Raw genomic sequence first — 15,027 nt, forward strand, 5'->3', positions numbered from 1 at the left:
TCACCTGCTATTTCATCTTTTGAGTCCTTACTGAGGCTCCTGGCACACAGTAGGCACTTGAAATCTATTGATCAAATGACACATATTAACTGAATGAGTGCACATTTAAGTTTAGTTGAAGGTGAAATGTAGGCATAAGTCATTTTGAAAAGTCCTCCTCTTCTCCCCACCCGTGCTCCTCCCCCCACATGATTCTCACGCTTTCCTACAAAAGCATTGATTAGAGACATAGCAGTATCTTCAGGCTTTTGCAAAGCAATATGAAACAAACACCCTTTATTTCTACTGACTTACGAACAGTGAACTGTTCTATAAGCCTTGGAGGAAGGAAACTCAGGGCTAACTAACATAGGGTGTGAAGTAGTTATGGGTGGTTTTTCTAGAAAAGTGGTGAAATTATAACCATAATCACAGAAATAAGTTCTTGCCTTATTAAGTGCCCTATTGACTGCTACCCTTCTTAATTATGTGATGAAAAAAATTATGTTGAGTGGATTTCATTGCATAAGAGTTTGGTAAAGGAGGGAAAGAAAGAGGTAGGTGTTGAGGTCAGTGGCGTGGTTGGAGTCTGGAGGGTGTGGGAATGCTTTTGATATATCTGCTTCTCAAGCCTCAACTGAAAATGTTGTGGCTGCAAACCAGAGGGACCGCTGATTTCAGAATGATGACAACCTGAGCTAGTTGTAGACTGGGTTGAAATCAGCACATAGATCTACCCAGAAAGAAATATACCCTGAGTGGAAAAACAGAGTGGGACCCTTCACCATGGGCCTCATAGCTACTACTTTTCTGGAAGCCATTTCATTTCATTTTTACAATAGATTTAACACAGCTTTTTTTTTCCCCTTTTACTTTGTTGCAAATAATGAGAGAGGGTTACTGTTCCTCTCGTTTTGTCTGTTGGCCAAAGAGTAAAAATAATTGGATTGGATATGGCTAGAATATCCTAACATTTCACAAACATCTCAAACTCCACCTGTCTAAAACTTAGTTCAGCAACACCTGCCAGTCATACATGTTCACCTGTGCACACACACATGCATAACTTCATTCCCGCACTGTGTTTTTTCTCTATGAATTAGCACCACATACTCAGATCCCAAACGGACACACTCTGACTTCTTCTCAGCTTTACATGCATATTTAACAGTACTATCACCAAGTTCTATTGGGTTCTAACTCTCAGATATCTCTTGAGTCTATTTTTTCCTCCATCCCCTTTCCTAGTTTAGGGCAATGCCATCTTGACATGCATTGTTGCGGGAGCCTCCCAAATTAGCTTTTCTGTATTCAGTCTTTTTGTTGCAAACCTGCAACCCAAGACAAATCCTTCAATAGCTTCCTATCCACCCCAGCACAGAGTTAAAAATTCCTAACCTGGCTTAGGATGTTCACGATGTGTTCCTGCTTCCCTAGTCAGCTTCCTGTAGTACTCACCTGTGTGTGGGCAGATAAATGATCCAGCCAAGGCCTCCTCTCCATGTTCCTTTATCTGGCCTTCTGGGCACATCCCTCCTCCCTCCTCTCGAACTGCTCAGCCTAACTCATTCCTCTGTCCTTAAACTATTGTTTAAAGTGTTCCCAAGGCATTCAGAACTTTTCCTAGTCATCCAAAGTTTGTCTATCGTCCACTTGGCTAAAAATTTTCCTGAAGGCTTGTCCTGCTTTGCTCACGGTGGTATCCTGTGGGCTTAGCATAGTGACTGCTCAATAAATATGCTGAAAAGACGAACAAGTATTTTAATTATGTGTCTGCCATTACAACTTAAGATGTGCTATTTGTTTGGTTTTAATGAGCCTCTTTTCTTTCTTTTTTAAAATCCATACAGCAATAATTAATAACTGAACCTGCATCTCCTGCAAATATCAGCTTAACTATCTATGGCTTCTTTCTGGTTGCTCTGGAAACTTAAGGCACACCTGGAATGCACTGGGATAAAAATCATCACCCATTTCAGGTATGTAGTGCTGTGGGTCTCCAGCGCATTTTCAGGGGCTTCTTATGGTATCTGTCTCTTCACCTCATACTGGGTGGGTCTAGACCCCTGATGGCAGGTGTGTCCGGTGGCAATGATGGATACCTGAAAGTAGGAGCATCAAGAACCAGAAGGAGATATCCGTTAAAGTGAGGCAAGTCATTGCTTCCTTAACCCAGCCTCCCTGTTGGACTCAGCAACAGCCGAAATAAACTTTGTGCCATTCACCCTGACCAGCTCACCACTAGTCTGCCTCAGGAACGCAGCCGGTACTTTAGAGGAAGCTTGGGGAGGAAGGAAGTGGGCATAGAAGGGTGCAGGGCACTGAGTCCTGAAGTGAATAGCCATAACGTCTTTGTCACCAAAATATGCCTCAGGAGCTTTCAGGGAGTTCTTTTTGTTTCTAGTTGCGGCCCTCTTGTTAATTTCTCTAGCGGTTGCTTACGCCCCTGCAAATCAGAGACAGACCTTAACTATCCACGAAGGATCCAGACGGTTCCCTGCCTCCGTCCTGGTGCCAGAGTTTGTGGCTGGCTTTTTTTGGGCCACGCTGGGCAGGCCACGGAGACCCTATGCTCATAGCGGTGCTCGCGCGGGGCAGGTTGGGGCCACGCCGCTCCGCAAGCAGGCCTTAACTAAGGTTAAAAGGCTAAGTCCCGTGTCCCTTCCAGCTCCACTCTTGCAAAGCCCAGGAGCCCGAAGTCATCCCGCGTTCCTCGGGCTTGGAGGCCCCAGCCCGGGCGCGCGTCCGACACAGCGGAGGTCCCCTAGCGCCCCCTACAGCCACGCGCGGGGTGAGACGGCGCAGGGTCCTGTTCCTCCGCACCACGCCCGGGACCCCACCCAGCGGCGGGCGCCCCGAGACCGCGCGAGCGCCCGCACCTCCCGGCTGCAGAAACGGATCGTGGGGCCCGGCGGGCGTGCTGCATCCCAGATCAACTCAGATTGCTCCGCCCGCGGCGGCCCGACTTCCCCTCCCTTCCTCTGTCCCTCCCTCCCTCCCTCCCTCCTTCCCTCCCTCCCGCCGGCGCCGGACACGCTGCACTTCTCTTGGGGCGCTCTTCCCCTTGGCTGACCGTCTCATCCAGCGCAACTTTGGGACAGCGGCCTTTTGGTGTTGAATGTTCCCGTCCGAGAGCGCATGGCTGGGGAAGCGAGGTGTTGGCCGGGTCCCCGAGGGGCCGCCGTCCGGGAGGCGGTGTTGCTGCCGCTGCTGCTGCTGTGCCTGGGCGTCCCGACCGGGCGCCCCTACAACGTGGACACCGAGAGCGCGCTGCTCTACCAGGGCCCCCCCAACACCCTTTTCGGTTATTCGGTGGTGCTGCACAGCCACGGGGCGAACCGATGGTGAGTGGAGTGGGGCTCGGCGCTCTGGGCACCTGGGAGCCACGAGTGAAGGGCGCCTCAGGGATTCCCTGCCGGGTTCAAACTTTCCTCCCTCTGGAGGAGCCAGAAGGGGAGCGCTGCGACGGCCAGCTCGTAGGATCTGCTCGGGAAACGAGCCGATCTCGGGGTGGCACGCCTCGGGTGCGCTCTGGCGCAAGGCTCTGGAGCTGCGGGTCCGGGGTGGCGGTTCCGTGCGCGAGGCGGTGGGCGGAGGAGGGGGGAGGGGATCGGCCCCGCTGCCAGCTGCAAGCGTGTAGAGACCAGGAGTTCAGTGGGAAGCACGGCTCACGTCTGCGTGCACGTGCACATTTCTCGCTTTAGGCTCGTAGTGGGGGCGCCCACCGCCAGCTGGCTCGCCAACGCTTCAGTGGTCAATCCTGGCGCGATTTACAGATGCAAGATCGGAGAGAATCCAGACCTGACGTGCGAACAGCTCCAGCTGGGTGAGTTGGGCCTGGGACCAGGGGCGAGTGACCCTGGGGTAGCACAAGTCGTGGAAAACTCCATGTTGCCTATTCTAGTTTAAAGTGAGTGATTTTCACCCTTCCCTCAAAACCATTCTAACCTTGGTAGTGTAAAAGTGACTCCCTTCTTTCTGCCAACATTTTTCTCCCTTTTGCTTATGAGAATGATTGCAGTACTCCGGCAAAACTCTGGAGAAGAAAGTTTCTTATGATACATTCTCTTCACCTCTCCCTCTCTCCTCCTCATGTAAGACCCATTTTAAATAAGTCTCTCAGCACATTAGGGACAGGATCCAGCTAAGCCATCACTTAAGAATTTTATTTCCATCTTTGACCTATCAGCCTTGTTAAAGAAAAGGCTAAGGGACAGATCAGGGAAAGCAGTTGGAGTTGATCCCATATCCTGACATTTAGCTTAAGGACTTTCTAAAAAAGAAAATGATACAGTTTTATGTAGAATATGAAATGTAAAAGAAGAGAACAAGGAAAAATTGGCATCTCCATTGTTAATATAATTTAAATGAGGACTAAGATATAATTGTCAATTTTTCTCTCCCCAAACGCTCACGTTAAATGAATACATCTATTTGAAGTCATTTTTTAATGTCTCTTCTTAGTTAATGGACAACTTGAAAACAAATGTGTTTTTTGAGGCACCTGGGTGTCTAGTGGGTTAAGCGGCCGACTAGCTCAGGTCACGATCTCGCTGTTCGTGAGTTCGAGTCCCAGGTGGGATCCTGTGCTGACAGCTCAGAGCCTGGAGCCTGCTTTGGATTTTGTGTCTCGCTTTCTCTCTCTGCCCCTCCCCTGCTTGCACTCTGTCTCTGTCTCTTTCAAAAATAAATAAAACCATTTAACAAACAAACAGGCAAAAACAAATGTGTTTTCATGGGGGAGGGGAGAAAGTTCACATGTCAAAGCCAAAAACAAATTTGTTTTGTAGACACATGGAGGAAAAAAGGGGAACTAATATTAATTTAGACCTATCTTGTTCCAAACACTGTTAGGCACTGCTATATGTATATGTTACTTAATTTTTTTTCCCCTCAAAGCACCAGTGGGTCATGGTTGGCATTGTTCCTACTTTACACGTGAAAATTCTGTGACTCAGAGGGTTGCAAGTATTTTTTCTAAAGTTACTCGGCTAATGAGTGAAAGATGGGATCTCAGGTCAGTCCAGTCAGCTTGGTTCCAAAGCCCAAGCCCTTTCCTTTCCTGTGTGTGTCTTCAGTGCAAACAAAATTAAATGAAGAGTCCAATATGTTGTCTGCTGTACTGATATGTTCTCTGTGAATGGTGAATAAAAGGTTACAACTGGTACCTTTTTCATATTTATCTTTGCCATAGACTATTGGGATAAGCTACTGCATCTTTAATCCCTTTTTCTTTTTAGAGTAGTCCTTGCTTTTTCGCCAACTGGGAAGCTGGTTTCCCTCATTTAGAATGAATTCAAAGAGAGTATGCCCATAACTCAGAGAGCATCCATAAAAGTCTAGCAGTGGTGTACAGCATGTAGAATAAACCCTAGCCTCTCATTAATTATCTTCCATCCCCAAAAGGCAGACTAGGAAAGCCTAACACATTCACAGACCTACCCATTTGGAATAATTCTGCAAAGCATAATTTTCATTGTATGAGACAGTTGTGGGATGAAGAATTAGTGACTGGAGGACACAGAGTTGGTCTGCCAGAGGATCTTGACAAAGTCTCAGCAAGGAGAAGTTGCATTTCTGTTGTCCTGTCACGGTTTCCTGATCCATGGCATCATAACTACTGGCTTTTAGTACCTACTTCCTGTCTGGAAGGGCACTGAATCTATTTCTAGATGTCTGTGTTTCACTGGAAAGATCACTTCATAATATTACACACAATTTGAGATTAAAATGCCCATCAAAATGGAAGAAAAACCTAAATTTGGGGGCATGTGGAGCATAGAGATTGACTATAGAAATATCCTCAGAGAAATGTATCCATGGTAGATACGGAACAAGCATGAATTAAGTGAAGATTTATTGGATGGATAAACGAACAAAGGCAAAGTGGAAGTTTGATTGTCATCAACCTGATTGATGAATAGGAGAATAATTAGAAATGATAAGTCAAATGACATTTTTTAAAATTTATTTTTGATAGAGAGGGAGAGAAAGAGAGAATAGGGGAGGGGCAGAGAGAGAGGGAGACACAGAATCCGAAGCAAACTCCAGGCTCTGAGCTGTCAGCACAGAACCTGACACAGGGCTTGAACTCATAAACTGTGAGATCATGACCTGAACCAAAGTCAGACGTTTAACCAACTGAGCCACCCAGGTGCCCCACCAAATGACATTTTTAACTTTCACATTTTCAGTCAATACAAAAAGATATTGATTGAGATAAACAGCAAAAAGGAAGACAAGATTTTCAGGCAATCCATTGGTTGAAACACTTATAGCCTTGATAATAGCTTGGCATATTTGCAAAAGAATTGACTGAAGTTGCCTCTCCTATAACATTTTAAACAATATACCTTCTGTTCCTTAAATAAGGAAATCGTGTTTCCATTCAGAACAAACTCAAGTCACTTGAAGCTGTAAAATAAGGGATTGGGGATGAAGTCTAGCAGAGAAGCACTGAAAACAATAAAATGGTCATGAAAGACATTTAAGGATTTTCAGGTTTGTGAACTATGTAATATTTTCTGTGAAGAAGCTTTAAGAAAAATTTATGTAACTATGGACACACACAGTATTCTAATTCTGTAGATTATGAGGATTGCCTCAGTTTTCCTGTCTCAAATGTGGGTCACTATAATGTATAGAAAATGCTTAGCTCAATACCTGACATAGAACAGATATTTAAAAAGCATTAATTTATTTCTTTTAGTCTCTATTTTCTACTTAAATCTCTATCTGTATGTTATCTGTTATAGTCAGGTTGAAGGTAATAAATAGGTAATTAATAAAGCAAAAAGTTACATGCATAAAGTAAGAGGTAACAGTTGAGATGAAACATGGTGAGAAATATTTTCTTGTTGACTCAACCAACAAAATCTTACAATTAAATACTGAGCTATGGTTGCCGTGTCAGTAAGGTGTTTTCTTTCACTTGGAATGGTTTCAGTTACTATCAAGGAAATGAAGTTGGCAGGTCTCTTAAAACGGTGCCCATCTCCTAGTAATTTCAATACTATTCACTTGGACTGGTGTTTAGGTTTCAGAATTTCAGATCAAAGTTTGAATCAGATGGACTCCTCCCTTGAAAGAGGAGATCAATACCCTCCCATTACATGCCTCCACCCCTGGATGATGTTGTCACACACTGTGGTGTATTCACTGTGGCCATAATCAGAAGTGAGCAGCAGATGCCCGTTGGTCTAAAACGTCCAGGGTGTAAGGTGTTGAGAGTAAGATATGCCTTTCAGTGAAGTGAATTCATTGTAGAAGAGGCACTTTGCACCCTGCTTGCAAACAGGCTTCCTCTACCTCCCTGCCTGCTTAAGAAGTGTCTCTCCTCACACTTTTTCCCTCCTTCCCTCTGCGAGCCAAAGGAAGGTGGTGTCCCCATCAGGAAGGCCTGAGCCCAGATATGTTCATGAACACTTTGTGTCTGAGGAGGCCATAGTGACTTCACATGTCCAGTTGCTTTTCCACTCAGATGTTCTGTGTCTTTGCTGAGGCTTTTTAAAAAATGTTTACTTACTTATTTTTAGAGAGAGTGTGTGTAGGGGAAGGTCAGAGAGAGAGAGAGCGAGAGAGAGACCCAAGCAGGCTCCACGTTCAGTGTGGAGCCCCATTCAGGGCTCAATTTGACTACCGTGAGATCATGACCTGAGCTGAAATCAAGAGTCAGACACTTAACTGACTGAGCCACCCAGGCACTTCTTGTTCAGGCTTTTTTAATTTTTTATTTATTTTTATTTTTATTTTTTTATTAAAATTTTTTTATTACATTTATTTATTTTTGAGAGACAGAGCATGAGCGGGAAGGGGCAGAGAGAGAGGGAGACACAGAATCAGAAACAGGCTCCAGGCTCTGAGCTGTCAGCACAGAGCCGGACGCAGAGCTCGAACCCACAAACCACAAGATCATGACCTGAGCTGAAGTCAGATGCTTAACCGACTGAGCCATCCAGGCACCCCTGTTGAGGCTTTTTTAAAGGAAACTGTGATCACAGGTGACTCCAGAACTGTATGTAATCATAGACTGTCCATGGATTACCAATATTCAAAGCATTAGAATATAATAAAATACATAAATGACTTTAAAATTATACTAAACACATTGTTTTTATTTGGTTATTCAGAAGGTATTTCAGGTCTTTTATTACTTTGGAGTCACCACTAATAGCATTATATGCTTGCTACACTCAGACACACACACACACACACACACACACATACATACACACACACACACACACACACTTATCTGGGTAATAAAAGTCTAAAGTTACACGGTTACACTGCCTGATATGGTAGCCAGTAGCCACATGTGGCTGTTGACATGAAATGTAGCTAGTTTGCAGCGAGAGGTGCTGTAATATTGGATTTCAAAGACTTAGTATAAAAAAAAGAATTAAAATAACTCATTAATTTTTTAGATATTAATTATATGTCAAAATAAATATTTTAATATTGATTACATATGTAAATGAGAATATTTTGGGTGTGTTAAATGAGGTATATTTTTATTTTTATTTATTTTTTTTAATGTTTATTTCTGAGAGAGAGTGTGACAGAGCGCAAGTGGGGGAGGGCCAGAGAGAGAGGGAGACACAGAATCTGAAGCAGGCTCCAGGCTCTGAGCTATCAGCACAGAGCCTGATGTGGGACTCAAACCCACAAACCACAAGATCATGACCTGAGCTGAAGTAGGATATTTAACTGAGTCACCCAGGCGACCCATAAAGGAGATTTTTTAAATTAATTTTGTTTATTTTACTTTTTAATGTGGCTACCATAAGGGCCCCTGGGCGGCTCAGTCGGTTGAGTGTCCGACTTCAGCTCAGGTCATGGTCCTGCAGTTCGGTGAGTTTGAGCCCTGCATCAGGCTCTCTGCTAACAAACAACTTGGAGCCTGGAGCCTGCTTCAAATCCTGTATCTCCCTCTCTCTCTCCCCCTCCCCTGCTCATGCTCTGCCTCTCTCTGTCGCTCAAAAATAAATAAATGTTAAAAAAAATTAATGTGGCTACTATAGGATTGAACACTTCACATATGGCTTGTATAGTAATTTCTTTTGGACAGCACTGCCCCAGAGAATTATAAATTCCCTGCATGAGAAAACACCAACTTTGTAGCAGGTGCTTCCCCAGCATCTGTGTGTAAATGAATAGGACTTTCACTTTTCTTTCCCAGACAAGTGCTGTATAGTTATTAGACCTTTACAGTTCTTGCTTGTGCCTCTCTTTTCTTTACTGGAAAGAACAGTGATCCATCGCAAGTTAGTCATCATTATTCCCCTTCAGATTTCTTTCTAGAATTTTATCACCCTAGTCAGCCTCCTGGCTCATTTTAAATAACCTGTTTGGAAGAGGTGAATTTAATTAGCATTGTGCCATTAAACTAATGATTACCTCATTCTCACTTCTGCCTGATTTGTAGGAATTATTAGCTTAACATTGAAGGGCAAACAAACCTCACACTTCAAATAATGTTGCAACTTCAAATAATGTTCTTGATAACTTTTTCATTTGCAAACTGTTTAAATTGTAGCTTATGAAGCTGATACAGACTGGTCATTTTGAAAACTTGTCCCTGAACATAGGTTCTAATCATGCAGAAAATCAAGACAGAGAGCTTCATTAATAAACTATCATGTTAAGAAACGTAAGTTCCCTGATTTCCAGAAATTTCCCAAACTTCATCTTTAAAGAATGCTTGCCATTGAATTTGAGAGGTGAGGTTTTCTAAATGCATTTTGCTTTTTGCCTTGAGTTTACTTGGTCACCCACTAATATTCCTAATGATTAAGAATATCTCCCCTTAGCAACAGTTCTAGGGCCAGATATGGCAATCTATTGTACACGTGGGTTGTTTATTCTTTCAGTCATTTACTGAGGACTGCAAAAGGGCTAGAATTTGGATGTAAGAAAGAAACACGGTCCTTGCCCCCAGGGGGTTTTACATTCTCTAGCTCAGGTTCTTATAGGAAAGTGGGGTGAGAACATCTAATCTAATTAGAAATAGAAAGTAAGGTGATGGCTTCCTGATCAATTGATGTTCAACTGGAGAACTGAGTAAAACTCGGGGGTTGGCTAGAGGAAGAGGTTTACGGGAAAGGGTGCCAGACAGAGCCAACGGTGTGTATGAAGACCTGAAGTCTTTGAGAGCATGGCATCTTTGAAGTGCAAGAAATACGCATATGACTGGACTGTGGAGTATGAAGTGGATGGTAGGTTGGAGATTATTTTTAATACAACTTTGTGAGCTGTCTTTAAGGAGTATGAATTACCCACTGGTAATTGAACCTGGGGACTGACCTAATCAGATTTGTGTTTTAGACAGATACTTCTGGTTGCAGAATAGTGAATGCTTTGGAGTAAATGAGTCAAGGCTGAAGGTAGTAAGACAGTTGTAGAAAGATTTTGTTATAATTTAGGCTACCTATGATAAGTGCTTGTATTAAGGCACTGGCAGCAAGAATGGAGCAAAATAGATATTCTACTGTTATTTAAGAGACAGACTCAATAGGACTTACTTGGTAATTATTAAATGAGAGAGATGAAAAAGGAGGTTTCCAAAGGTGTTACCCAAGGTTCCAACCTGGGCTGTTGGATGGATGATGGTGTTGGCCACAGAAGACATAGGAGTAAATATCTAGTATTCAGTTGGATGTATGGGTCTGCTGGGCAGGAGAGGTCTGTACTGGCAATTCAGAGTTCACTGCAACTGACATAGAGATGATAAAACCATGGGAGTGAATGAGTTTAACTTGGAAACTCTAGGCTGAATAGATCAGAGGGTCCAGGATAGATCCAGAGGATTCCTACAGTTTGACAATTGGCTTGAGCAGTGCTGCTCAACTCTAGCTGAAACTTGGATTCTCCTGCAGAGCTTTAAGAGTACCAGTTCTCATCCTAAATAAATAAAAATCTTTGCAGGTGGGTCTAGATAGGTGTGACATTGTGATTTATAGTAAGAATAATATATTTGCTTTTATTCCCTGTTTTTGGCACAGAGCTCCTAAAAGTCTTGAAATTTTCTAAGAAAGTTACAAAGGTGTCTTTTGTTATTGAGGTGGCTTTTGGACCCTACCTAAGGATGGGGGCTGGTTGCCAGTGGAGCCAAACATATGATTGGATGGTTGTAACTTTCTGTCCTACCCCCTAATCTTCAGGATGTGGAGTGGGGTTGGAGGTTGAATCAATCACAAATGGCCAATGATTTAATCAGATATGTCTGTGTAAGGAAGCGGCCATAAATACCCAAAAGGACAGGGTTGGGAGAGCTTCTGGGCTAGTGAACAGAGTGGAGTACTTAGAGAAAGTACTTTCCTCATGCCTTGCCCTATGCATTTGGTTGTTCCTGAGTTATATCCTTTTATAATAAATTAGTAATCTAGTAAGTAAAATGCCTTCCTGAATTCTGTGAGGTGCTCTAGCAAATCAATCAAACCCAGGGATGGAGAATTTGGAACCTCTGATAACCAGGTGGCCAGAAGTATAGCTGATGACCTAGACTTTCAATTGGCCTCTGAAGTGTCTGTGTGTGTATGTGTATGTGTATGTGTATTGGGAGAGGGGCACTCTTGTAGAACTAAGTCCTTAACCTGTGGGATTGGGTGCAATCTCTGGATAGATAGTGTTAGAATTGAGTTGAATTGTAGCTAGTGAATTGACCCAGCTAGTGACAGAAGATTGCTTGTTGGTGGTGTAGAAGCCACTCTTCCACCCCCACCCTCTACAAAATGGAATTGAATGCAGAATCCTTAGTAGGGCATTAGGGTTTCCAAAGGTCCCCAGATGACACCAGTATTCATCCATGGTTTCTAACAACTGGAGAAGAAAAGAGGAGCCTGAGAAAATGACTAAGAAGGAAGAGCCAAAGAGGTAGCAAGGAAATCTGGTCAGTATGGCATTATGGAAGTCAAAAGGTGAGAGATCTTGAGAAGAGATGAGTGGTTCGCAGTATCGAAAGTTGCCAAGAGGTCAAGCAAGGTAAGAACTCAAGAGATTTCATTGAATATAGAGAGAAACTGTTCATGACTAACCTTTTAGTCAGACCAATTTTAGTGGTGAAGCCAGACTACAGAGAGTTGAGAAGTGAGGAGCGAGAAAATATTGGTAGCAGGTGTCAACAACTTTTTTTATCTGGTTTCTTCCTTCATTGATTAAACACATTTTATTGGTTACTTATGCTAGGTACTGGGAATACCAAGTTGAGTAAGACTTTGAAGCTCGCAAAGAATTCAGTTTAAATGATGAGAGACAGGTAAACGTTAGATCATTAATTATGAGAATATGCAATAAACGTGATGATGGAGACACAGTGGGGAGAGGAAATAGTTTGGTTGATGAGAGAAGGGTTCCTGGAAGAGCAGATACCTGAGTAGTTGAGCCAGTTCTGACCAGTTTTGACGAGAGTGTAGTAAAAGCTCAATAAATGTGAAATGGATGGATACATTTCTCAGATTTGGGTGATTCCTCTGCTGCACACGTGAGCATCATCCCAGGAGGTCTGGGCCAGCCTTGGTTTCCAGAGATTCTGCCTGCTCATACCAGGAAATCTAAACAATAATGGGCACTCCTAAGATAGGGAGCTTGGAACTGACCATCTTTAAAAACAGGGCTTTTTTTTTTTTTTTTTAAGATAGCTGGAAGTATCAAATGGGACCATGGAAGTGGACTTACAGGTGGTCGGTCAGTGAAGCAGTGTGTTTGTTCTGATATCTGATGTCTGTTCTGTTAACCCCCAAGAATTGGGGGGGGGGGGGAAGAATTTTTTTCTTGTAAATTATTTGAAATACTATAATTCACAATAAATACGTTCAGAAAGAGTAAGCATGCAGACTTAGTTGTTGAATCTCTTTTATGGGAAATATTGTGTGAAATGGATTAGAGGTGCCCTTTTAACATTACACCCTATATAGATTCTTTCAGTGTATATGCTACATTTGTGAAATCATTCTAGGTCTACCTCACCTGATACCATTCTTGGTTTCTTGTGAAAGCTTTCTACTATTCTTGAGCACATCACTTTGCCTACAAACCGTTGTCTCCATAACATCTTATCCCATCCTTTGAACCTTGGACAGAGACATGTCCTCTGACATCCCTAACTCCTCATCTCAGTCTGACCCTCTACTGGATGATGCCATGGAGTTCCTGACTGACTTTTATTTCTTTCACGTACTTCAGACCTTGCATCCTCCGGACCTCCTCCATCCTACCGTGTAAGTTCCAAAACCAAGCACAGTGATTCAATATTGACCACCTACCATTGAGTGAGGGCAGGTTTTCCTGGAGGTTTTGTTTTTGTTTTTGTTTTCTATTTTACATTTTTGTATTGTTCTTGTTTCAAAGACACTCAAAATGGTATCCGTATATTAGTGATAGTCTTTCAGATGAACCCCTAAGTCCAAGAGATGAATTGCAAACCATGGAAATAGAGAATTTTCTTTCCTTATTTCCTAATATTGGAAATTAGTGTTATAATAGTAGGTTATTATAGACAGAGAATTAGTATAGGTTTATTAATAACGTCAATATTTGGATTCTTTCCCTGCTTCACAGGGAAAAGTACTAATAGCAATCATTGAAGGGTAGTATAGGGTGGCGGTTGACAGCATGGACTTGAATCCTTCCTTTCCCACTTTGAGCAAGATGCTTAATCTCCCTTTGTTTCAGTTTCTCCATCTGTAAAATTTGGATTATGATAATAACAATATCTGCTCATAAGGCTATAATGAAAATTAAATGAGTTCATATATGTTTGCATGTAGTACAAGTGTGCTTGGGTATATAGGAAGCATTTAATAAATATTAGTTGTTGTAAGACAACAGTGCCTCTTTAAATTATGCTCACCAAATGTATCAGTTGTGGTACACTTTTCTGCTATAGTTAGTTAAAAATAAAAATAAAAATAAAACTTGTTTAGGTTTTCTGTAGGAATTTGAAGAAGTTTGGGCCTAAAGTCCCTGGAGGAGAACCCGAACCTAGAATTAAGCTCATAAGTGACCTGGTTTTCTAGAATTTTGAGGTCTGGTGATGACTCAGGATCAACCCAGATTTATAAAATTGCAACCCTAAAACTTGGCTCTTCTGCGTGGGGACATCCACCTCTTTCTGAATACAATAAAGTAAAATAAATAAAATTATAAAGTAAAAAAGGGCTATTAAATAAAATGAAACAGAAGACTGAAATAGCAGGCTTTTTCAGCCCTATGGTTATATCAGCCCTGTCTCACGTAAACTGAGTGTGATGATTAGTCATTGTCAGATATGGACCAGGAAGCCTGAGAATATGGCGTGTAAATACATGTTTTCCCCGAAAGAAAATACTTTGAGACTGGTTTCTAATTTTGATGTTTATTTTGATATCTTGCCTCTTGTTTGCTTATTTTTATATCTTGACTCCAGACAAGCTGGAGGAAATGGTTTTGGAAGTTCAGTACTCTCACTTCCCATATCATCTCTAAAACCTGGGTATTTTCCTTTTCATGACTCAAAATTATTGTTATTGCTACTGAGTTCATAAACATCACTGTTATCTTTTAGAAGCATCATCGCCACATCTTATTTGGTGTGTGGGAAAAGTACATAGTTTAATATAGTAAAAATAATGGATTTAATAGTAATTAGAATTTGATAAGAAAAACTAAAAGGGGCCACTTGGCTTAAGGAGCAGAATGCCGCTGATCAAATCTCACAGCACTGTGAGCGCCCTCTGCTGGTCCAAATCAATGTAATGTGGGGGGATGTTGGGGAACAGAAGCATTTCCCATTTAATGAACACCTACTAGGTACCAGGCAGTCTTGTATCTGTTAAGAGTAAATTTTATATAATCCTCATAACCCTCCAATGGTAGATTTTACACTCTTCATATTTGAATTGAATTTTTTAGTTTAATCCCATATGTTTTTCTGATATTCTGAATTTAGGTAGAGGAAAGAATTATGTGATTAATTTTACTCAATAACTATTGCTTCTACAAATAAAGATATGCTGAAGAAATGACTCTTTATACAACAGAGAAGAGAAAAATGTTCATCCATTCTTCAGA

General features: G+C 42.2%; 1 protein-coding gene across 3 annotated transcripts in view; it reads left to right on the forward strand.

The window, feature by feature from the left end:
• The first annotated feature begins 3,022 nt into the window (after positions 1 to 3,022).
• Positions 3,023 to 15,027, forward strand: part of ITGA4 (integrin subunit alpha 4) — a 90,220-nt gene continuing 78,215 nt past the window's right edge. Inside the window, exons 1-2 of one of the 3 annotated variants that reach the window (XM_042994842.1) lie at positions 3,023 to 3,323; positions 3,684 to 3,805. In XM_042994842.1, the coding sequence (XP_042850776.1) occupies positions 3,118 to 3,323; positions 3,684 to 3,805 (328 nt within the window). In that variant the 5' untranslated portion in view covers positions 3,023 to 3,117. Of the gene's footprint in view, positions 3,324 to 3,683; positions 3,806 to 9,469; positions 13,197 to 15,027 lie in introns of those variants that run through there. The other 2 variants (XM_007083914.3, XM_042994841.1) reach the window with 2 other exon arrangements.

The sequence above is a fragment of the Panthera tigris genome, chromosome C1, assembly GCF_018350195.1.
Source record: "Panthera tigris isolate Pti1 chromosome C1, P.tigris_Pti1_mat1.1, whole genome shotgun sequence".
Taxonomy (NCBI): Eukaryota; Metazoa; Chordata; class Mammalia; order Carnivora; family Felidae; genus Panthera; species Panthera tigris.